Here is a 25753-nt window from a genome sequence, read left to right as displayed (position 1 = left end):
TGTTCTTCACAGCAGCTCATCAGGGCAGCGACAAACCCACGACTGTCCATCAACAGCCACACACACACACACACACACACACACACACACACAGGCGAGAGCTTTACAATAACAGAAACAGAAGCCTTTGTCCTGCGGTTTGTTATTTGTTCGACTTCTTAATGAATTCATTAAAAATATAGTTCTTGTACTTTTCCCTCCTCAGTCCACTGCAGTGGCTTCTCCTCTGTCATGGCAAAGTTAATTACATCTGTAAAAGCACTGTGTCAACATGCGATTACATGGGAATTAAATGATAATAGTTTTTGCCGGAGCGCAATTATGCAAAGAAAATGCTTCTTTTTTTTCTTCTCGTGGGTTTGGCGTCCTCGTTTATGTGCGCTGTGATCGCAGAAATGCACCTATGAAAATATCAAAAAGTGCTAAACTTTTGGATAATTATAGGCACATCAGTAACATATTTGTGTGGGCAGATGAGACTATAAAATTTGTTATTCTGGCATAGAGCAGCTCAGTGTGAAGTGTGAGAATGAATGAAAATGCTGCCTCAAAAAAATCTGTGTTCGCTTCAAAGATCGGCTAATTTTTTTTTTCCTCTCCATCAAACTTGATGGATAAAAAAATAAAAACTGGAGCGATGCATAGAATTTATGATTTTTATTTAAAGAGGGCAGAGCAAGTCTGGCTCATCTGAACGAGTAAATAAAGACGGCATCACACATATTCTCTTTATTTTGATGTATTTGTGCAGTTTTAGTAACCTCGCTGCTTATTTATGGAAATTGTGTTTAATGTTCCTTTAATAAAAATTAAAAACCGAGGTTCAGGATTCATGAAACACAAATGTAGAAAACATTTTGGGAGGAATAAGACTAAAGACACTTCAGCGTGTGTTACCTGAGCAGACATATGCAGACCCGGCAGCCTTGGGTGAGTCGGCAGAAACCAAACCTCTGCTTGCTGTCGATGTCCGTCAGCACAAAGGTGAAATTCTGCCCCACCTGACTCTGGGAGACCCTGGGCGACAAAACGAGGGACACCTCACAAGTGTTTAAAACGAAAACACAAATTTAAGAAGCAGCACAACAAAACAATCAGATGCAACTGGCCCAGAAAGAAGGTCTCACTGAAAAAGGAAAATTCCCTACGAGCTAAATCTGCAGTCAAGCTCCAAATCTGATGTCACGTATTTCGAGTATGACTGCTACAAAAGAAAAAACCGTGAAAAGCTTTTCCAACCCCGAGGTAAACTCCACTAAAGCTCAGTACACGCCTTCACCACTAGATGGCAGCAGCTCAGCTTCAGTAAAAACACCAAGGCGCCCTCCCTCCCTCTCTCTCCTTTCTGTCTTTAAAAATGGGAGTTTTTACCGTGTCACTTACTAAAAATAAGAGCTGCTCTCAGGCTGCTGATCTGATTGGACCTACAGTCCGTACAGAAACACGCTTCCTTATATTCTCAACTTTGGCCACATCTGCACTCGCAGGAAATCTCACTAACCACATCTGCATCATGTGGGCCTGTCGCTGATGACCTCATCAGCATCATCGCTAATAAAACCTGTGGCTTCATCGTTAATGTGACGATCACAGCATTCATTTCTTGATTTTTAGTTTTTAAGACCGTCTAAAAGGACGGTTGAGCTGGCGTGGACGTCATCGAGCAGTAGCTTATAGCTCCTCGTGGTCTGTGCAGAGGACGTGTGCTTCAGGTGAAAGCTGCTTAAATAAAAGGAGGAAGAGAGGGAGAGGAATCGTACCTTTCCACGTCAAAGGGAAAGCAGAACTTTGGTATCGTCTGAAGGACCTCCTGCAGAAACAGAACAGAGTAGAAGGCACATCTTTAGACGCACACACACAATCATCGCTGATGAAACCATTAAAATCGTGTGTTTCATACGAAAGTCTCCGGGGCTTCCGCTAAACGAGTGCTATCAACTGGCTGAACAAAACGGGGATTAATGTTGAATGTTACTGATAGCAATCTGACAAAATCGTCACATCCCAAACGCTGCAGCCTGAATGCACTTAATCCAAATGAATGGGCAATAGAAAGCACTTCATTTGGCAGAGAGGAGAAGTTCCCCCTTTTTCCCTCTCGCTGTCTTTTAGAGGGACGGCGAGGGATCCTCCATCCACAGCTTGAATAATTAGCAGTTAATAAGTTCATCGATTATCAGGTGCCAAAGGGAGATAAAAGGACGAGGAAGGAAAGAAAGAGGAGAAAGAGAGGGGGGGGGGGGGGGCACGAAGGCTATGGTAGCAGATTGTGGTGACAATAGGCTAAGCAGCTCTGTGGGGTTAAGAAGTAGGAAGGGGGTTACAAGCCTTCAGGGCTTTACCTCCAAACACCTCCCTTGTGAGTTAGGGGAGTGTGGAGGGGGTGGGTGGGGCGGGGGCACCTTTCCACCAGCGGCATATGGATTTAGACAGAGAGCAGGAACAGAGCGCCGCGCCATATGGGTGAGCCACTCCAGACCGGCCGCAGAGCCGCCGAGCGTCCCCGCTCTGCCTGCTAACCTGGCGCCAGGTCGCTCTCTCGGCTTCGGCCAGATTCTGCTGAGCTCTGAGGCTGATCCCGGGACTGGGTGGCCCTCTGCGACGCTCTGGCCTCGCTCGCCGTCTCTCGCGCTCCCTTTCTTTTGCTTGCCAGGCCGGGCCGCTGAGCCTGTGGTCTGTGTCTTCTTTGTGATTGGACCGAGCTGAGAGCGATGCTGCTGCGACTCCGTTTCTCCCGCCTTGCCTCGCCTGCTCGGACGGCAGGTTGGGTATCTGTGCTGCTGACCCCCCCCATCAAAACTTAAATTTGCCACCTGGCGCAGCACGAACACTCCCACAGCTACAGTGAGCTGAACGGGCGTGCGCGGCGTAGGTGTTGGTGCGTTTTGAGAGGGCGGCGTATGTGAGCGGCTGCATGCTTGGTGGTTAAGACGCCACATTTGTGTGTGTGTGTGTGTGTGTGTGTGGGTTTCACTGTGCTATATGTTTGTATTTGCCCACATATGGAGGACGAGGGGAGGGGCTGAGGGCGAGGCACCGTGGGTGGGAAGTGGTTGTTTTTACTCATCAGGATCTGATAAAATCGAGAACTCAGCAAAGACGAACGGCTCAGCGAGGTCTGTGTGTGTGTGTGCGCACGTGTACATGCACACGTGTGTTACCGTCTCTGGGTGTGCGCGGCTGCAAAACTGTCACACACATCAGAGCTGCCATCGCTGTATGTGCTTGCTGCTATTATTAACCACTACGTGCACACACCAATATGTTGCAGAGAGCCCTCCCAGGCGCGCCGCATATGGCACACGCAACCAAACAGACACACACACGCGGGCAAAGACGCACACGTTCTCCTGCAAATAAAAACATTCCACTTGCCAGATTTCTGAGCCGTCGCAGCCCCGCCCACACCAGGTATCTGTGTTTGAGTGGCAGCTGAGGGGTTGCTGCGACTCTGATCTCACGCAGGACCACGAGGAAGTGATGCGTCTGTGCGCGTGTGATATGACATAAAAACAGCAGGCATGTTCTCGCTCCCCTCCATCTTTATATATATCCATCTCTCTCTCATATATATATTCATTAAGCCTCAGACAGCACAGAGACACTGCTGCTGTCTTTAGCATTTACTCTGAGTGGACGGCCGAGGATTGTTTCTGATGTCAGAGAAGAAGTCGTCTCTTTTTTCAATCATACGTTTACATTTTCAGCTGTATTTTAACATTCATCTGCTGTTTTCCAATTAATTGATTTGCTCTTTATTCCAACAGTTTGTCATGAGGTGGCAGCAGTTTGCACGCAGTCCAAATCCGAAAGATTTTCTGGTTAGAAGAAAAAGATTTGGGAATTTTTAAATCCCGGTAGCTCTGCAACCACGTGAGCTAGCGCAATAATTTTTTTTGCATATGAAACCGGAGGAGTTGTACTTACATCTTATGCCATCAGCTTGTCCTCGGTCACAGTTTCCTTCCACATATAGCTTTGCAAAAACTGCATAAAAAGCACTTGCAGCAACAAAAACATAATATTCCAGAAACACACTTTGCTGATCCGATCAGCTGTTTGTAACACTTCCTACGTCCATCAGCGCGAACTATCGCATGTCCGCCATGACCTGCCCGAAACCGGAAGTGACGTCATTTTGCAGAAATGTAGTTTTTTCCCATCAGGGCCTCATGAGCCTATACTGGTGTTTTTAAAAGTTATGTTTGACTTTATGACTTTCTGTGTGGTTTCTGGGATGCTTAGGACTCATATTGCACTGCTGGAAATAGTTTATTTTGATGCAGATGCTGCTTTTTTGCAAATTTGCACTATAATATTTATTTTCGTTTTTCCTGCAGTATATAAAAATTGGTGTATTTCAAAAATAAAACTATGAAGACACTCAAAATAAATTTCCTGTGGTGGGAAACTATTTTGTGCAACTTTTTTGTATTTACAGTTTTGAGGGATAAGCCTCTTAAATTTCTCTAACTAGAAATATATGTTAAAAAAACAAAAACGATTTTACATTTTTTTGTAGTTTATTGCACTTTTTTGCAATTTATGTAATTTCTATGCACTTAATGCAGACATATTATTAAAATTTAGGCTATAATGGTTGTATTGATGTATAGCAACTTGAAATGCTCCCAAAAATGGCTCCACAGCATGTAAACATATAATATAAGCTCTGGCGGACTTGGTTCTATGGTCGGTCTTAAAGGGTTAAAATAAGAGCTGCTCGCTTTAGCTGACAGTGAAAAGCTACACGTCCATTCAGGCTTCAGCTCGATACGTCAGTGCAACTCTGACTCGTTAGCACCGATGGTCACTTCTGTCAATGACACACACTTTTTAACTATCACCATCTCGTCCCTCGTGTAGAAAGTATTAAATATAGAAACATTTTTTGATAAGTGTCCCTTTAAACTGTCATTTTTAGGTAACTGTGGTAACCATAGCCACAGATTTCTGCCTCCATCTGCAAACAAAGTAAATGTCATGTTAAATATCAGGGGCGGGACTTTTGAACATCTTTTGTTTTTAAGGCTCATTTTGTGTCAAATTTTTTATTTGTTTATTATCGTTTGAAACACGAGGAATCCGTGTCCCCACTATAGAGGATATGCTGCATTTTTCACTATCAGAAGTCTGCACTTGGACAGTCTTGCTGGCTGCGAACCAAAAGAAATAAGAGGAGAAAAATGCACCGTGTGTGTGCGAGTGTGTGTGTTTGAATCGACCCTTTATGTCGAGCCCAACAGTGCTGCTGTTCCAATATTTCTTTCTGTCTTAACCAAAGAAATCGACTGCTTGTATGTGATTTTCAGCTCGCAATCTTCCTTTGCCTCATCTGTCAGTCTGTATTTCTTCTCCCTACATCATACCTGTGTTACAGGAACTGAGGCATCTGCAGCTCTCTCACCATGACTGGGCCCTATACCACAGGGATATCTAAACACCAACGGCACAAAGGGGATGTTCTGCCACAGTTTCTTAGTACACTAAGCACACACGTGCGCAACCACACACACACACGTAGACACCCCCACTTGCCATTTTCCCAAGACAAAAGAAAAAGAGGCAGCTAATATATTTGCAGCTTTGCGAGAGGGGGAGGCGGGTGTGAGGGAAGAATCTGCTGCTAGGCTGGGCTTGGCAGGCTGTGTGTGTGTGTGTGTGTGTGTGTGTGTGTGTGTGTGTGTGTGTGTGTGTGTGTGTGTGTGTGTGTGTGCGCTGTTTATCGTGAGTGGAGACAGGGGTATCACTCAGTGAGACAGAATGCTCTGGGTTCCCCCAGCGGACGATCGCGCTATCGCTGCACCACAACACTACAACAGCGCGCAGCAGCACTGTGCAGCTTTGCACTGCACCCCCCACACAACAGCGGTGCAGGAGGGAAGAGCAACAAACTTTGAGAGCAGGGCGACACTCTTACATTTCTACTTTTAAAACAACAGACCTAAACTTCTCTTTTATTCCAGCTCTACCCTAATTTCTTTAGAAGTAATCGTAGCTATATATGGCTGAGCAACACACCGGGGGCTGAGAGGTTTGATGTGGAACAGATCACAATGTGTGGGCCTGACTGTCACACACACACCTGTGCACCTTCTTCTTCTGGGCGGTTGCTAAAAAGGAGGGCGGGGCTTTCAGTTTGCAGGTTACACGCTAAACTCAGCGTCAGCCACGTGTTTCGTTTCGAGTGTGAACTTCATGATAATATTCACGTTCCCATATTCTTGCACACAGACGGAGGCAGACAAGCACAAGTGTTGTAGAGAAATGTGGATGAAGGCAGAAGGAATGAGGGTGGAGGAGACAAGGAAGGAGTCAGAGGGACAAAGTGAATGTCAGAAGGAAGGAAGAGGTGGAGGAGGATGGATGCAACAGCACAGGGAGGCGAGGAAAGAAAGGAGGGAATGAGAAGCAGCTTGCAGTTCATGGCCCTCTCCCTATGAGCGAAGACTCCTCCCTGGGGGTAGGATGGGGGGGGCTCAGGACTTTAAGCCCCTGCCCTGCTTTATATTCCCCTGGCTACTGCAGCCAGATCAATGCTGCTAGCTACCCGTCTCAGTCAGCCTGGCTCAGCAGGCCCTAGAGCCTTCTAGACAGAGAGCAGCTTTAGAGGAGCGGAGCCTGGTGGCAGGCAAATTTGTAAATGCAACACAGATATACTTCTATTAGAATCAGACCCTAAAGCATTAAATCTCAGGGCTTTCTTTGTGTGCGTGTGTTAGCCCATTACTGCAATTCAGACACACTTTACATTACTGTCAGCTGTTTTCAAAGCATGCTGGACCGTTTTAGTCGTTCACTGTATAAATTCACCACAGCCAACGTCTATTTTTTTATTCTCTTGGTCAAAGTTAATTTATTGTTTCCTGGTAATGCAATTAGAAGTGCAGACTGATTTGAAAAGTCTGCGCTGTATTACTAAAGAAAAACAAAATAACTCAGAAATAATGCGGACAAGATGTTCGCTGTGAGCGATTACCTCACCGGAGGCCTTTACAGTAAGAGTTTAACCACATGGATGTCGATTAAAGCTGGGAGGACGTGCTCGAAGACGCCTCGCATCTGTGCGTCGCTATGACGACACAGCTACAGGAGTGCGAAACACGCTCGGTGCGTCACAGACGGTCAGCACGAGTCATCGAAGCAGTCGTGAGCAGTGTTGGTCAAGTTACTTGAAAAAAGTAATCAGTAACTAATTACTGTTACAGCAACTTTACTGATTACTTATTTTCAAAAGTAATTAATTACTTAGTTACTTTTTAAAAACACGATTTACAACCTGAATAGGTGATAAAGTGATAGATCTTTCAGCCCAATTCTACTTTTTCTGCATAATCATCATACAAAATGTAATCAAATGGAAAAGTCTCTTTTTAAAACTTGTTTTATTAGTTTTAATCTTTTAACTTTATGCATCAAGCAAACATTTAATTATCTGCAACATTCTCTGACTGGAAGAAATTAGTTTAACATTTAAACCTATTTTCTGCACATTCCAGCACATAAAATAAAATATTTTTTGTGTTTACACTCAGTCTTTCAAATAGATGCAAGTAAAACACAGCAGAAAATAAATAAAGTCAAAGACTAGCGGTCCTGTTGCTCTATTTTCACCTGTAAAGCAGGAGTGGGGTAGGCGGAGGGTTACCCTGGTGCAGGTGTGCAGCGGTCAGTGGAAGAATCCGCGAGTTTCTCTGTGAGTTTCCCATTACGTCGTAGCTACTCGGTGCTTGTTTGGAAGTTTAGGGGTTTTTTTCGCTGTAAAAAGAAGTTTTCTTCCCACGCACAACGGACACTAATGTTTTTGTCACTTTTTATGGAATCAAACTCAAAGTAAGGTCAGTACTTCCACGCTTTAAACGCTGCACGCTCATACTCTCTCTGCACTCGATATATGATCCATTGTTGATCTGCACACAGCTGTTGTCACGAACGTCGCACTCGCTTACGTCACTGTCATGAGACATTCTCGCAAAAAATCACAGTTTTAGTAACGCAGTAACGCAGCGTTCCTACGGGAAAGTAACGGTAATCTAATTACCGTTTTTGCAATAGTAATCCCTTACTTTACTCGCTACTTGAAAAAAGTAATCGGATTACAGTAACACGTTACTGCCCATCTCTTTGCCCAAACAGGTTAACGTCGGCGCTGAGTATGTAAACGCACACTGTTAGCATCCTGAAAGGCACGGAGCCACAAAATACTAAAACTGCAATCAAGTAAATCTGAAGCTTCATGTTTACTTCTAAAAACCTGTAAAACAGAAATATGCTAATGAATTATTCGTCAGGAAAACTCATTTTTAGGCAAATTAAAGCCAAAAAAGAGGCAGAATCTGAATCTTTAGGCACCTTCATACACAGTGTGACACGAACGTCGAATCTCTTAACTGTAATAGATTCTTAAAATGACCCAAGTGGGTCGTCTTCCTCAACGAGATGCATGAACGGGCCTGCTTTAGGTCACTTCCTGTGAATCTTTCATAAGTGCAAGAAAACAGTTTTTTGCAAGGTTACCTCGTGTGTCAAACACGCGCTTTAAGACCACAGCGCTTTGCAGCAGGCAGGGACTCGGGTCATGCAGCCAGCCCTCAGCAGTCTAATGAAATAGTCAGCAGGGCTGCTAACACATCAGCGCTGGAAAGCACAGTATCTAAACTCACCCTTCCTTCACCTCTTCCTCTCGCACTCTCTTGCGCCCTCTCCATCACCTCCTCTTTTCCTTCCATCCCCCCCCAGCCTCCGTCCTCTTTCACCTCCCTTCTAAACCCCCCTGTCGTCATCTTCGATTGCCCCCTTCCTGCATACCCCACCTCTTCCTCGCCCTCACCGAAACCCCTCGTCCCCTCTTTTGCCCCCCTTTTCCCAATTAGTCTGTCTGTGTGCAGCTACCCAGCCGATCTCTGCCCATCCTGCCGGTGCTGGTTCGCTCACCCGGCCCCTCTGGCGAACATGACAAAGAGAGATCCTCAGTATTCAAACAGACACGCTGCTTTCAAATGCCGAATGGCAGGGTCGACCTGGGTGCAGCTTTAAGCAAAATATTCAAATTCTCAGCCTTTCTTTTTTAAGAATTTGCATGGATATGCATTCATTTGCAATGTGTAAAGGCACAAGGACAGCTGAGCCTTGGTTTGAGAGAGAGAGGAAAAAATAAATAATGCAGAATAAAAATGTGTGATTGTATGAAACCTTGATAGGGGACAGCGGTGGATTTGAAACTGTTGCAGCCGCCGAGCGACTGGCGACCCGACGACTGCCGTCAGAGAGCGGGTCTGTGATCTAACTGTAAACAGCAAACTTCCTGAACAATTTCCTGTTTGTTCAATGAACTCCAAACTGCACCAGATACTGAAGCTTACAGGAGACGTTACAGAGAGGAGGAGACACGTAAACCAAACCAAACTAGACCCAATCAAAAGTCTTGATTTTTGTGGCCTCCCGTACAAACACCTCGTATGCATTGTTCAATCAATTTTCTAAACCAATAGATTGAGAAAAGGAACAAAAGATTAATCTACTGTCAAATTATAGACTCCAGTATATTAATGCAGTCCTTTACAAGTATCAAGCAATCAATACAAGTAACTTTTTCCAATAATGGCTACCGAGCCACTCCATCTTCCTGAATGATTCAATTATTTTCTAGGCAGAAGATAAAAACTGTGGTCGTTGTAAAGTGTCGTCTCAGGCAGCTCGTGTCCAAGAACGCAGCGCCGAAAGGAAAAATGGAAACGTGTTAATCAAGTTACAGAAAGAGGCGAGGACCAGGGTTTTAATAGTTTTGCAATTTTCATTAGTTTTTATTTTTATTTAGTTTTGACTTCAGATTTTCAATTTTATATCAGTTTTAATTAGTTTTTACCAATTGTTTGCTAGTTTAGTTTAGTTTTTATTTTTTTGAAAATCCTTAGTTTCAGTTTAGTTTTGATTAGTTTCAGTTATAGTTTTAGTTGTGTTTGCAATAATTAAGTGTAACAAAATCCCAGTTTCATCATATCAGTCATTCTGCTCATCCTTGGGTATGTTGCTATTCCAGCTACCATACTGCACCCTGGACAGGTCGCCTGTCTGTCGCAGGGCTAACACGCAGAGACAGACTCACATTCCCACCTATGGGTTCTTTAAATAAATAAATAAAGGCAGATGAACAACCATTGATACCAGGCAACTATAAAATGTATATCTTGGCCCCAATGAGACTATTAACTCTCGCAGCACCGGGTGTTCGTAATTTTGGTTCAAGTGAATTGATAAACTTTTTGAAGGTAATTGACTCACACAGTTGTGTAGATATCCCCGTCCTGTTGTCTCGGGATGCATCACGCTGCCTTGCCTGGGGTTAGCTTCTGTTTTCTGGGGATGAGGGTTGAGTGTGCTCCCTTACCTTCTCAAGCTAAGCTAGGTTAGCCTTCTTGTGTGAGCTTTTCAAGTGCACTTTAAGGTTTGTGGGATTTTTTCCCTTTAGAAATGTCCCTCATAATTTGTCTGTTTCCACTACAAGACACTTGCTTTATCCAAAACACAGTCATATTCAAAGTAATCCCAAATTGGACTCTGGCTCCCGACTTTTCCTGACATGATTCTGCGCGTGGACGGAGCAGCAACACAGACGACTCGACTAACGTGCTGCCACCTGCTGGCATAATGAGACACAGCAAGAAAAAAATCTGGAAACTAAACTTCATTTTCACCCTTGACTCTTGTATGACACGCACACATCAATGAAAACTAAACACATTTTTGCTATAAATTCAGTTAATTTTAGTTAGTTTTGTGAACACTCATTACAGTTTTAGTTAGTTTTCCTTTTTTTGTTTTTATTTTTATTTCCGTTAACGAAAATGTTTTTTCACTTCTAGTTTTCATTATTTCGTTAGTTTTCGTTAACGATAATAACCTTGGCGAGGACGCCCTTTGACCTTTAAGTTCGGCGTCCATGAACGAGTCTATGTTGGCGCTCAACGTCACAAATGCATTTCCTTATCTGAGGGAGTTTCATGTCATGATTCCAAGATGTCTCCGCTTACATTTTCCAGGCAGCTCATCAGATTGGAGATGCCCGATGCAAACACGTGTAGAGGGGAATTTTTCAGCAGATGTCGAGCACGGACAAGACAGAGACGAGGACTGAGATGGCAGGGAGACGGGGGAGACGGGGGAGATGCCGGATTTAGCGATGGAATAAAAAAACTACAAAATGAGAGAGAAGAGCGAGGAGACGAGCAGAAGAACAATGGGCAGAGGCAGAGCTTCCTCTGGCCGCTGCAGACCTCAGACCCTGCAGAGATTCCTTTCATTAGGCTTTAATAGTATGCTGCCGGCTTGCCATTCTGACCTGCACTCTGTGCCGGTAATAAGAACGGCCTTCAGAGCCGGACCAAAGCAACAGAGCTGCTTGAGAATAGTGGGGGAAGTGGGATGGGGAGGCGGTGGGGAGAGAGGTGGAGGGGCACATGAGCCTATAAAGTGCACTTTCAAATTGACACGGGGGCGTTGCATTTTCACATTCTTGCTCGCTCTGCCCCGGCTGATTGGAGAGGGAGACGGAGGGAAGAAGGAGTTTTGCCCTTCTGGATTTTTTTCTAATTCCCTCTACGAGTTCCTGTTCCCGGTGACCCCCTCTGGTGCAGCGCGTCTCGACTGAAGGAGGTTATTTTTGATTAACAACATCCCCGTGTTGTCAGAGCCACTGCTCAGATGGTGCTAAAGCTGGCAGACTGATCCCGCGGCCTTTTAAAGCACCTACCGACACCTGACAGTCGCATTTGCCTATTCCTGCTATATGTGAATTCGCCACCTCTACAGCCGGAGACACACTTTGGGGTCGTGTCAGGAAGGGCGTCCGGCACAAAACTCATCCAGATCAAACAGCGAAGCTACCTGCTGTGGAGACCTTCTGCAGTAAACGAGCAGCCCAAAGTACCACAGCAAGAATTAAAAAAAAGACAGAGCACCCCTCGACTAAAAACGTGACGTCACGTTGCATTCACGAGCAGATTGACTCGGTAATATCCAACAAGGGGAGGAAACCGTTTCTCCGATTGCTTTTCTACATTTTTAGGACACAACACACACGCATTCAGTTATAAGTCAGTAATAATAAAACACACGACATCCCCTTAACCTCCGTCTGTCCAACCCCGAACTCGCTCCATGGCCAACAGCTGTAAACGAGTCACCTCCGATTTTAAAGCGCTCTACTGGGGTCGGTACATGGCATCTACTGTATTACACCAATTTATTTTCAGTTTATTCCTCAATGGGTGCATTTATGTTACGAGGAGGGGCGTCAACAATAACACTGCACATTATTCCAGTGCTAATACCCGTCCTGCTGATGTCCTGTCTACATATCACAGATGGGCTCAGACAGGGGAGAGCAGCAGTATTATGCCTCTGCTGAGATCTTCCACTGAATATATAACCACGTGATAGGGAGTGAGACATCTCCCCCTAACACACACACACACACACACACACACACACACACACACACACACACACACACACACACAGACACACACACACAGTTTTGGGCCAAGAGAGCTGCATATGCCCCAAACATACAAGCATGGGTTTCATTAATGAAGTGCCAGGAGGAGAGGGAGAGGGATATAGAGAGACAGCACGTGTGTGTGCGTGCATGTGTGTGTGTGTGCGTGCATGCATATGTGTGTGTGTGCACTGAGCAGCCGGGGGGGGATTTCCTTCTTTAAGCTTTCAACTCCCACCGGGCTTAGCTCGACTGTATGAACCCTGATGTGGGCCTGCCTCTAACACATGGCGTCACACACTCTCGACACACACACGCACACACACACACACACACACACACAAACAGAATGTATACACTGAAGCTCAGCAGGGCGCAGTAGTGCAACACCGGCTCCTAAACATTTGGCGGTGGACGTCTCATTGACAGATGTACAAGGAATCTAGCAGAGAGGGTCAGGGCGTCGCTGCGTCCTCCTCTTCCTCCTTCTCCTCTCCATCCTCCTCTCCCTTTACACCCTATTCATTTGTCATTTTTGCCATTTCTGCCTCTGACTGGTGGCTGCTGGTTGCGCCTTGTATGGGGTAGTTAAGGGAAGAAAAAAAAAAAGCATGCCCAATTAAGCCACATTGTTGTGCGTGTGATAGCTCTCCTGGCAACGGCGGTATGCAGTTCGTCTGCAACCATTAAAAAAGAGGCTTTCCTGGTTGACAGGAGCAACCTGTTTGCAAGTGTAAAGCATTCGTTTCCTCATCTGTGAGTTCGGCCATAACACACAAAGAGTTCGGCAGGATTCTCACGTTTTTTGGAGCAGATGAGAATCTGAGGGTCTCTTTAAAGCCAGTTTGCAGACGTTCAAGCTGCGAACTCATCGGCTGCAGTCGGCAGACTCTGTTTGGGGACTTCTGGGTAGCCAGGCCAAGACTTCCTGTTTCAGGAGGAGGTTACAGGTTTACGACTAGGGATGGGTACCGGTATCCGGTTCTGACATAAACGGTAGTAACCAGACCGAAAAGCAGCGCACATTTCGGTGCTTTATTTTCCTGAGATGTGATACTTTCTTCTTCCTTACATTTGTATTGGCGGTTGGCAAACAAGTGAAAGGTGCATTACCGCCACCAACTGGTATGGAATGATACACTTTAGATTCTAGCCAATCATTTTACGTTTCTGAGGATAGTAGGCGGGTCCAGGTACGTACGTTCTTTTAGAGCAGAGCTACAGATTAAAAATGCCCAAGGTGAAGCGGTCAAAGTCTGGCTGTACTTCACAGCAAAAGATACAAACTCAGCAGCTGCAACAAGTGCTTTAAGCTGATACTGTGATGCTGTCAAAGGAGGTAACACCTCAAATCTGATGAAACACCTGGCGACGCATAGCGTTTTTTTAAAAGCCGAGAAATGCGCCGTATTTGATAGCTTGCTGCGAGACCTCACACCGAGCACATCTACTGCGGGTGTGGTGCCTGTTATCGACCCGGAGTTAGCAACATCCCCCAAAAACCCGAAGAGGAGAGTCCTGGCCCCTAGCCCTGCCAGTGTAGCAGAAATGATGAGGATGATGATGCAGCAGCAGCCGTTCTTCTCTGCGTGAGTAGCTTAATTAATTTACGTTGAGTAGGCTAACCACGTTATTAAATTAATGCATGTAAGGTGAACTAGCAAACACCATCATAGCTACATGCAGCTGTCTTCTTGTTTGATGGCAGATACTCCCTTCACCCTGGACAAAAAGGCTAAAATGACCAAAGAAAAAGTGGAAAACAGTTAAACATGAGAGGTTTTTGGACAAAGTTTGTGTTTTTTTCCATTGTTTAAGCTGCTTCCAGCCAAGAGTGATTCCATATATGCCCCATAGCTGCAGAAAAGGCTAACATTGTTATCTTTTTACAAAAAAACAGCTGAACATGAGAGGTTTTTGGACCAATTTTGTGTTCTCCATTCTTTAAGCACCGTTTAAGCACCGGTTTGAGCACCGTTTAAGCACCGGCACCATTTCAAAAGGACCGGTTTGGCACCAGTATCGGATAAAACCTAAACGATACCCATCCCTATTTACGACCGCAGATAAATTTATCATCAGACGATAGCAAGCACCAGACATCCATGGATGTTAATTTCTGGGGTAAAAAGAAAAAATGACTCGTTTCTGCCTAAATTTAGTCAGGAGGTGAAAGGACGCTGTTGAAAAGTGGAGGGCTTCAAGTTTAATGGCAGCACAACCAAATTATCACTGTGATTATTATAGCTGTGTATATATGAGCTGGTTCGCATGGGTCTCATTTTGACTGTCCAGAGTCTGTCTGGATGCGACTCTGCATCCTTTCAGTTTTCAAACACATCCAATGACGTCTTTTCCTAAAACGTCCTAAAAGAAAAGCCGTAAACTTTTTATCCAACGTTGTGTTGACAGCAGGCAAAAATCCGCTTTTTGGCGTCTCTTCAAAAACAACCAAAGCCCGTCCAGACACGGCGGCTCAACACAAAATGCGACGACGGAGATTCAAGTGCAGAACCTGTTTGCAGATAGCAGCACGTTGAACAAAGACCTCCGATGACCCGTGCAGAAGGAGGTGGAAGGATGTTTTGTCACGTCGCTAAAACTCTCCCGGTTCCCCGTTTCTAAATTTCTGTTCCCTCGCCGCGGCCACGTGTGCAACAGCTGCCTCCAACACAGCTTCCCGGCTTGCACGTATAAAACGGAGGAACATAATAAACTTACTAGTTTATTCTTCCAGATAATGTACAGATTAACTGCATACATCTGTGTATGTAGCTGAATCCTCTACTCTTCACCTGCAGGGAAACAGCCAACACTTCTTTCCTACCGATTTCTTTTCGCCAGTCATTCGCCGATATCGGAGAGATGTGAGCAACGGGGCGTGAAAACACTTCCCCTGCTCTCCTTTTCCCTCTCTACTACTCTTCTTCTCCCAGGAAGGCAGCCCAGAGGTCAGCGCAATCAAGACCCATGAGCAACAAAGGGCCCCTAGTTAGGCGTCCAGCTCAGTGCCTGAGCCAAAGGCCAGCTTAGTGGGGCGAGACTGTCCATTAGGCAGGACCCTGGAACACCCGAGGGATGTGAGGTGAAAAGGGTTAGAAGGAAGAATAAAAACAGTATCAACCCCGTCACACACACACACACATTCTCAAAGACATACACAGATCATACGAGGCCTTGTTTGACACTGCTGTCAGGGTGCAGTGAAGGGGAAAGACAAGGCCCTGTGACACGCTGAGCACACACACACACACACACACACACACACACACACACACACGCTTACATCTCTCCATACGTGTAAACCCAAAGAAGGTAATAATTTCCATGTTTTTACAGACTTTCACAACAGATTCTCGCAGCTTCTCGATCTACAGCACTTCCTCCAACCTCCGTCGCCGTCTTCTCCTTTTACTCTAATCTAATTCAAATTATTATATCCATCTGTTCTCCTACTGCTTTTCTATTTTGCTCCACTGCGCATCAACCGACAGCAACGCATCATCGTCTTGAAGTTAGCATGTCTGGGCCCTGCCACCCAACCTTCGCACACCCACAAGGACTCCTTCACCACCGCCCTCGCCCACTTTATCCTCTTCTCCTTGGGGTCAACCCTCAGTTCCCTCAGGGCTGAAGTCACCAATCATGTCCACCGGTTCCTCCGCTTTACCTCCATCCCTCAGACCGCTGCTGTCTCACCAATCCAATCGACCTCCCTTTCCCTGCCTCCCCCACCCAGGGCCAAGTCCACAGAACTGTGGCCACCAATCACAGCGTGTCAGGCAGCCGGTCCTGATGGAGCGCGGTGTCAGAGCAACGCTGAAAGCTGCCGAGGATGAAGCCTCGAGAGACCGCTGCCTCTCTTCGCTCTTTCTCTTCCTCTGTCTGTCCCTCCCCTTCTTCCTGTCTGGCTGATGACTCGGTGAGCTTTCCAGCAGAGACAGATATACGGGACTGTGTGAAGGGGAAACACGTCAAGTTTAGCCTGAAGTCATGACATCTCGGTGACAACGGTGGTCACAATTAAAGAACCACAAAGACAACAGCTCTGTGAGGCTTTAGGTGTCAGGGTGAAAACAACCCAGTCATCTTTACAACATCACAGTTTACACTCTCTCATTAATATTAAATTAAATCAATGCAAATGCAGAAGCAGTGAGTAGTACTGAACACTTTTTAGGTTCGACTGTATCAGTCAGACATGTTTGTGATCTTTAGCTGACTGAGGTTTGTGGGCATTTGCCCTCGTTTCAGTTTGAGTGTCCTCGCAGCACCGTTCGGTCGTAGATCTGCTGCTGTGCTTGCCGTTATTTCCTGTTTTATGACCCAATTTTAGGCCATACTTGTCTTTAATACAAAGAGGTTCAAGCCCAGATCACCTCCTCTACTCACACCACCGTGCTCGACGATTGGTGGTGATATGCCGTAAGGTTGGGAGATTGGACGAATATATCGACAATCGATAGGCCGAGCCCTTCACCCATCGTTTTTCAAGAGCCGTTTATTTATTTGTCCAAGAGTAAGTTTGCTAATAAGGTTGGTTGAAGCTAAGAGAAGCAGTCAACGGAAAAAATAACAGCGTTTTAATGGCGGCGTCTCCAGCTACAAGCAAAAGCAGCGATTCATTTACTTAAACTTGTAACAGAAAGAAAGAACGGCAGCAGCCTGTGTTCAGAAAAAACACAAAACATTTTATTTAAATTAAAAAACAGAATGGAGACGAGGGAAACAACAAATACAAGATTAAACAAAAAAAGTGGTCTCTTCCAGCACACGTTAAAAAAAATTGATTTTGTGATTTGGCACATTTAAAAAAAAAAAAAATCCAAAAAGTAGCTGCATTATGAATCTCATCTCTCTCATCTGCATTAATACTGGTGGTGCAACGGATCACTGTAGATCCGTAATCTGAACCCACTCAACGGTTCGGCACGCACGTGATCCAAAGATTCGAAAAAGAGGAAAAATAGGTTCGTGTATGGTGGCGTGGCGGGTCTGACAAGCATAGTTATGGTCAGCGGTCCAGGTGGAGGAGCAGAGGAGTTTGCGGTATTTAAGCAGCCCTTTGCTGCCCAGTCCGACCGGCTGAAGCTGTTACAGAAGCTATTGGGGTGTTTAGCTGCAGACGGGAGGCCGTCGTGTGTTGTTCAAAACAAGGGGTTTAAACTATGATGAACGTGCTTGAGCCACGCTATGATTTCCTGTTGCGCGTCCACTTTAGTAGCAAGATCGTTCCAAGCATGTATGAGCAGTTAAAGTTTAAAGTTATGGCTGAACTGATCCAGACACCTTCTGTTGCCCAACTACTACAAATGGGTGGAGCTGCAGGGCAACGGAAAGCTACGTGACCGTCACAGCTCATTATATCACAGTGGAGTGCGATATAATGAGTGGTGTGTATTATTGTAGGGTCTACCTTACATTATAAAGCGCCTTGAGGCGACTGTTGTTGTGATTTGGCGTTTTATAAATAAAATTGAATTGAGTGGTAGATACAAAGACTGTACTGCCCTATATTGTACCATAATTTTTTTTAATAATTGTGTGGAGTCTTGAGTTGAATGTTTTTAACAGGCAAAAAATACTTCAATAAATAAATGTTCAATTTTTTTTTGATGATCCGAAAATTGATCCGATCCGTGACTTAAAACCGTGATCCGATCCGAACCGTGAGACTAATTAATACTGAAACAAACAAGAAGAGAAGGTAAAATATTCCCTCCAAACAAAGCTTAGAAATTATAAATGCGCAAATCAGCCCGTGCATGGTTACGTTGCTCCGCCCATTAAAAAGTCAGCGCCTGTGCGAGTATATCGCCTATCATCGGTTATTTATGGAAGCCTGTTTCCACCACTAAAAAATAAAAAACAAATCCATAACTTGAAATTCTGAGTTATTTTCTCGAAATTTCGAGCTAATGAGTCGAAATTTCGAATTATGGATACTTTTTTTTGGCAGAAACGGGCTTCCATAGTTTGTTGGACTGACGATTGTTGGTTGGAAAATTTTTATATATCGCCAAACCGTAATATGCCGTGTTTGGTTCACGCCAAACGTAGAGGCGTATCGTGACCAAACGTCTCCATCCTTCGATCGGATGAAATTTTGCAAACCTGAGCTGTGAATCCACACAAACACACAGCAGGTCTGTCCCGAGGAAACAAAGCGAATTTTAACTTAAAAATGCACGGCAGCAAAAGAAACGCACACAGCGAAGAGGAAAAGTACATTACTATAATTTCTCCACAGAATAAGTCCCAGAATGCATTTAATAAAAACCTGATTTCTACACAGCGATGTATCAAAGCACAGATATTTCCTTAAAATCGAATTTGAACCGCAGCCTTGGCATAAATGAAAAACAGCGTGTTTTACAGTCAACTCGATGCAGTTTGTAGCAGGAAGATCAAAGCGTCCTTATTACAGTAAAATGTGTGGAATAGCCACGGAGAGTTAACATCAACCTTAATAGTTAAAAGAAGGCCTCGCAGTAAAAACTATTCATAATTCAATATTTCCTTTATTTCTCTCTTGATATTATGCTGAAACAAGAGTGGATGAGAAAAAAAAAGCGTGTGTATAATTTGCAATTTCATGCAACAGTGGCTCATGAGGGGAAATATGAGAAGGATTGTGGAGACGTGAAGGCTGATGAAGCAGAGGGGAGCGTAAGGACGGACGGATCTGTGTGTGCAGAGATGATGTGACAGCCACAACAAGACCATCGTTACAAACATAAGATGAGACCACTCAGGAAATCGACTCAGCGTGGATTTCCTGAGAATAACAACAACTCGTTTCAGTCGCCACAATCATCTTCAGCAGATATGAAACAGCCCAACAACACGTGCAAACATCTATTCTCCTGATATCAAATGGTATGGATAACAGAAACACTCCCACTGGGGGGTTCAGGGTCAATTTGGATTTCTGTTTCGACGTTACTAAAAATAAATCGGATTTTTCCAACCAATCGCTGTCCAGGTAAGTGGACTGTGGCGATGCATCGACTCTGTCTCATCGTTTTTCCACACTTACATAAATTTAAGTCTTAACCTTCTCGTTCCCCGAGATGATTCACGTGTTTCATTTTATGCAAAGCTTAAAGGGCTCAACTACGTGACTATTTGTTAAACTGGTTAACTAATTAAACAGAGTGAACCCATATGGAAAAGATATATATAAATCTTATAGTTTATAAGTTTTTATCTGTCTTGTATGAAACTTGTATTAAAAGCATACAAGAGTGAAAGATTCAAGATCCCTTGAAAAATTATATGATGAAACTTGTATGTTTTGTATACTTACTAAAAAAATATATGAAAGTAATGAGAAAGTGGCCACTTTCATGAGTAAGTCATATATGTTTTTACTATTTCTTTTCCATATGGGAAAGTAAAAACAAGGAAATAAAACTGCAGCGTTGGAGATGGAAAACTGAGTTTTACACTCAAAGCAGAGCAATTTGCAGAAGGGAGTGTCCGAGTGACGAACTGCACATTTTGAAATATGGTGGAGCTGCTGACAGTTTCTGCAAGTTGGTGGAACTTGCTGAGTGTTTATCATATCATCCTCTGTTCTTTACACAGAAGTGGGCCTTCTATACGCCACACTGTGTGTGTCTGTGTGTGTGTGTGTGTGTGTGTGTGTGTGTGTTTCCACTACTTTGGGATGAGATCTGAGAGGAAACGGACAGATTTCCATCTGTCTGCTTCATTTGCAAAAAAGAAGAAAAAAAAAGTCCTTCTTATGATTCAAATATATGCTTTAGCCACCTCTCCCTCCCCTCCCTCTCTCCCCCTCCTCCCTCCCTCCCTTCCTCTCTCCTCCATCTCTGCTTCTCTCCGTCCAAATGGCATCTGTGGATGACCAGGGCACAAGTCTCAGGGGTTGCTAGAGGAATCGTGTTGGGGGGAGAGAAGCGAGCACCTCTCGCTTCACATTTCCCTAGCACCACCCCGGCATGCCAGCCAGCCTGCAGTCTGTTCTCCTTTGAGCTTTCTATTCTACCACTGAACAGGAGAAAAAAAATCAATTCATATTTCCATAATCCACACTCCTGTCTGTCTGCATGTCTTTGCCTCTCCCCCCTCCTTCCATCCCACTCTCTCTCCCTGTCTCTCTCCCTCTCTCCACCCCGTCTCCCCTGGGGTAGACTAACCCCTCCACCCTGATCCTACGGCCTACAAATGTCATTACGCTGAGCAACAATAACGGCCTAAACAAAAGGAGGCCTCGCTCTGAGCCGCGAGCCCCTCTGCAGAGATCGCTGGCTGCTGCCGCCATATGCCGGCCAGCTCGGGCCACAGAAAGAGAGCGAGACTGTGGCTACAGAGGACTCCAGCCTTCAGAGCCACAAAGGAGGAAAGGAGCCTTAATCCTGGTAATGAGGCCCGTGAATACAGCCTTTATGTATACGGGGGAAAGGGCCAATCCCTCTGTACACAGCAGGCTAACTGGCCATCTTAAGGGCCATCTTATCCACACAAACGATCTGGTCGACAACAGAATGAAAGAAAAGCGAGGTTGCGGGGGGCTAAAAAGGACAGCCACGCTGGAGGATGCACGAGGCCCGCGTCAACACAAAAACCGTGTTGGGCCTATGTTTACGTCTTCATTTCAGTTCCCCCCCCTTCGCTTCCATTTCCTGTTCTTCCCTCTGCAAGTGTGTAATTTCTTGCTCGCTCTCCCATTCCCTCCCTGCCTTTACCTCTTACTCTGATAGCACGCTCTGGTTCTTGTGGGGCAGGCAGACGTAGCCTGAAGCATCTTTCTACAACTCAGTTTATTTCTCAAAGTGGATCAGAGAGGCAGGAGAGCTGTTTAAACTCACTAGCTATGCCGCTGTGTTGAAGTCTATCGTAACCTTCGCCACATATTGGAGTCTATCAGCTACACGTCTGGTTATTCCCTCCTCTCAGCTGACAGGCTGCCCAAAGTCATCCGTCCACAACGCACAGCCCGTCCTGTCTTCTCTCTCTCAGCCTCCGCTCGCCGATGATGGGCACACGCACGTTGTTAAAGGCTGCGTTACTGTTTTGATCGAGTTGGGTTTAAACTGTAAAGGCGAATCGACAATAGAGAAAACACGACGCCCCGCTGGGCTGCTGTATTTTTCTGAGGGTAAAAGACTTTTAAATGAAACGATATTTAAGAGTTCACGATTTCCCCGTGAGAAGCTGAGAAAAGCTGTGACGAGCATTAGGAAGGTTTTCAGGTCACATTCACTCCCTCATTGCTTCAAATAAGAACCAATGAGGGAGTGATGAGGCTCGGGGACTGTTTGCGTCCCAGGAGAGACCACGGCACTGGATTTTAACCAAAAACAACGTGTATTTAATGTGAACCTGTGGTTAATGTCTGCCATATAGGACTGGAGCATCCTTAGAGGGACCCAGGATTGAGCAGCTGGACGTTTGGACAGACTCAGGCTTAAAACGTTTGCAGCCCGTTCGACCCTGTGATCACCTGACTGCTTAACTTCATCGCACAAATGGTTTTCCCACATTCTCTGCTTTGGTAAGAAACTCCATTAAAGTAAAGAAAAATAAATAAAGTCGGAGTATGATTGGAATTTAAGTCACACAAACTGGTAACAGACACCAACCCTCGAGTGATTTCTATCAGAACGCTGAGCCAAAGAGCACAAAACAGATGTTTTATTCTTATTTCCGATTTCAAATGAGCACAATAAATGGAAACAAAAGGCAAACAGGAGGACAATGAGACAGAGAGGAAAACAGAGGTGCGCATTCCTGTCACGGTTGCATGATAATTACTGATTCGTCAGTTATTGAAGACCTGCTCACTGCTTTTCATTACCAACAACAGACGTACAGTGAGACGGAGAGTAGGAGGGGAGAGAGAAGGAACGGCGGAGGTGGTGGTGGTGGGTTTTGGGGAAGGTTACCACAGGATGGCAGGGTGAGTGAGGGCATTAGGAAAAGGAAGGAAGGGAGATGCGAGAAGAGGAGGTGGTAGAGGTTGTCTGTAACGTTGAACCAGGGGAAGATTTGGGGGGAGAGACAGACAGAGGAATGAAAAAGCAGAATGTGTTCCAACCTGGTCTGTGTGGTCCTGGGGGAAGCTCCACAGCACGGTTGGATCTGGAGGTAATTGACAGACAGCATTAATCAGCGGGTGAGAAACACACCGTCTTTGCTAGCTGCCTCAGAACACATACATATTAATGAGAGGGGTGGGGGCAAGGGTGGCTGCTGTGAGTCTGTGCACGCACGCACACATGCGTACTCGCACACACACACACGTGCATGCACAGAGTGAGCAGCGCACAGTGAAAGACAAGACACAGAGTGTCTCGGCTGCATGTGCTGCAAATATGCAAATCCATACTCTCGTTGTAGATATGAGTTTATACTACACACCAAATCATGCACGTTTAAGCCGCAGTAACACGTACCCCAGTTTATTTGCTTAATTATTGCTACATTGATTCAAGCCTGGTTTTGCTGAGGAGATAAATCTTACACTAAAAGGTTTATTATTATTATTGTTATTATTATTCTACAGCAGCGCTGCATGAAACCGAGCACACTGTGATATCCATTTGTAGTAAACAACTTAAAACAACACTGATGCTGACAGATTAGCCAAGGTGATTAACTGGGTTTGAATAAAGGAAATGAAATATGTCTGATACCCGTTTTATCAGTGATAAGAATACAGGAAATAAGGCGTGTTCGGCGTAGAGAGCGCTTCTATAAAACACTCTGTGGTGCACTTTTGGCTTCTGATCAGACAAAATTCAACTTCTGGTGAGAGAATTCGGTGTTTTAGCAGGAAAGCCTCCACATATCGTATCCTTGCTGCACCAGATACAAACTGGTAAGTTAATAACAGACAGACCAGCCAACAGTACTGCAATCATCCAGCAGTCCTATGTATTTAGCAAAGACAGAGCACAGAAACAATTTCCAGAATATCTGGATAGTGAATAAGGGCGTGTTTGGCACACGTTAGGGCTGCCACAAACGATTATTTTGATAGTCGACTAATCAGATCATCATCCATTCAACTTAAAATGTACAGCTTATTGCACTAGCATGCATCTGCTCTTATATAACTATCATTAGCTTACAGCTTTAAGTGTTTAAGGTCTGTGCTAACTAAAAATAAAGGCAAGATGATAGTTTATTAAATTTGACTTATATATCATGTTTAACCTGAGTAGCGAAAGACGGCGGTGGGTTTGAAAACTATTAGCCGGGAGTCCGGTGTTCTCACGGCTCTAGTTAGCCTAGCCCCCGGCTAGCTATCGAGCTAGTGGCTAACAGACGTCTCCGAAAACGTCGGAGCGCTTTTGAAAATATGTGGTGTCTTGATAAACTGAGCAGATATTTGAGGTTTACACAGCTACATTCTCGCCTGAAAATATGTTAAACGTTTATTTTGTGACCCAGAAAGAATAATAAGAGTAATATTAAAACTAACTAGCTGCCGCCATTGTTGTAAACTGAGCTGGGCTGCGCTATGAATTCTGGGACACAGCTTCTTCTTCTTCAGGGTTTAACAGCAGCTGGCATCCTTGTACATGCAGTGCTGCCATCTTCTGTTTCAGTCCGTTATTACACTCTTAAATCCTACTACTTATTCCTGCGTCTTTTGGGATCTTACAAAGCTTCAAACGACACGTTGACTATTAAATCAGTCGTCGACATAATCATGACTAGTTGACTAATCGTGGCAGCCCTAGCACACGTGATAAAGAACCGCGTAATCGGCGCCTCGGCCGACGGTTGGCTCAGTGTGATCCACGAGCGTCCAAACTACACACACTAGTTTCTCTCAGGCTTAATGCTTCGTGTTTGAAATGAAGCGATCACCGAGCCACAGCCAGAACACAGGGGTCTGTGGTAAACATGGCTTCCACAGCTCCAAGGTCACCCCGTGACCCTGGCGAGAACAGCGAGGGTTTGCACAGACAAGCTCACACATGCCAAGTTCACTGTCACGGCCGCAGAAAAAGGCCCACGGGCTCATAAACACACCCCCACCTCTATGTAAACAAAGCCGAACGATGAGAAAGTTCACGTGAAAGCAGCAAACCTCTGCGAGAGTTCACCCGGCCTGAAGCGCGAGGACGACTGAGCCCTCTAACAGAAAGCTGAATTTACTCGATGGACCTCGAGCCTAAAAATAACGCTGAGAAGAGAAGACGACGGATGAAGACGATGTGCAACACCACGAGTAGCTTTGCGGCTAACGCACCGGGCTGTCCACGAGAGACAGGGGGACACAAAGGACCCACGGATGACAGGACGCAGCACAATCAATGATGGCTTACATAATCCTGTTGGATCATTTCATGGGCCCCATCCTGAAAAGACTGACAGAAAAAAAAAACTCCAAGCTCTACGACCCCCCATCGCCCCGACAGTTCGGCCTATTTTATGCTTATTTACTGGGTGAGAGGATGGGAACTGCTGCTGGCGAACGATGCAGGACAGAGGAACCAGACACCACCTCAAGTATTGATGAGGAGATATTCCAACCTATTCACGGCGTATGAAAACCATACGACCTTTAAATCGGCCCCTTCGATCCAGGAAAAGTCCCTGCGTGCCGACCTGACACGTTCATTTTGAGTTTGGAGTCATGCCTCGAGCAGAGAGAGAGACTACACGCAAAGACTTTTCTCGTGCAGCAGGAAGAACTTCTGAACATCACAAACACCCTCCTTTATCATTCATATGTCCTTCTTTCCTCCAGCTGTTTATTCTTTCGCCTCGATTCATTTTCTCCATCCCAGCGATTTCAGCTCTATCGCTGCTCCTTTCACACTCCCCTCGTTTCTCCCCCCTTCTTTATTTTTCTCACCGTCTTGCAATCACATACCCCTCCCCTTCAGAACGACCAGGGCGTGTGGTGGACGCAAGAGGGGGCCCGAAGGGGGTTAAGGCTGAAAGTTGAAGGTTACAGAGGTGAAGAGGACCCCCGCTGCTCCTCCAGGGGACACAAATGTCACTATGACAGATCCTGCACTGGTTTCTCCTCCCTCCCCTCCTGCACACGTGCACACACAGTGAGATACGTCTCATTCTGAAAAACACCAGAGACACCTGAACTCTGCAAAGACCGCTCCGATTTATTTCCCTCTGAGAACGACGTGCAAACAACCTTTCATATTGTTTATGACGTGATTTGCACGTGCACTCTCTCCGCTGTGGGTCCAGTATGATGTGGACGTCATACTTGCATGTTTTCTGTTGCTAACAAGGACAAAAACCACTTCCTGT

At 45.3% G+C, this 25753-nt stretch overlaps 1 protein-coding gene across 6 annotated transcripts in view; it reads right to left on the bottom strand.

Annotated features, from left to right (window-relative positions):
* Positions 1 to 25753, bottom strand: part of dennd1b (DENN/MADD domain containing 1B) — a 106228-nt gene that overhangs the window by 60346 nt on the left and 20129 nt on the right. For 4 of the 6 annotated variants that reach the window (XM_085137059.1, XM_085137056.1, XM_085137058.1 and 1 more), the window contains exons 3-5: positions 22560 to 22603; positions 1761 to 1810; positions 898 to 1017 (exon numbers count right to left, since the gene is read on the bottom strand). In XM_085137059.1, coding sequence (XP_084993185.1) covers positions 898 to 1017; positions 1761 to 1810; positions 22560 to 22603 — 214 coding nt within the window. The remainder of the gene's footprint in view (positions 1 to 897; positions 1018 to 1760; positions 1811 to 22559; positions 22604 to 25753) is intronic. The other 2 variants (XM_085137060.1, XM_085137061.1) reach the window with 1 other exon arrangement.

This window comes from Neolamprologus multifasciatus, chromosome 17 (assembly GCF_963576455.1).
Source record: "Neolamprologus multifasciatus chromosome 17, fNeoMul1.2, whole genome shotgun sequence".
In the NCBI taxonomy this organism is placed as follows: Eukaryota; Metazoa; Chordata; class Actinopteri; order Cichliformes; family Cichlidae; genus Neolamprologus; species Neolamprologus multifasciatus.
This window is presented reverse-complemented; position numbering and strand designations above follow the sequence as displayed.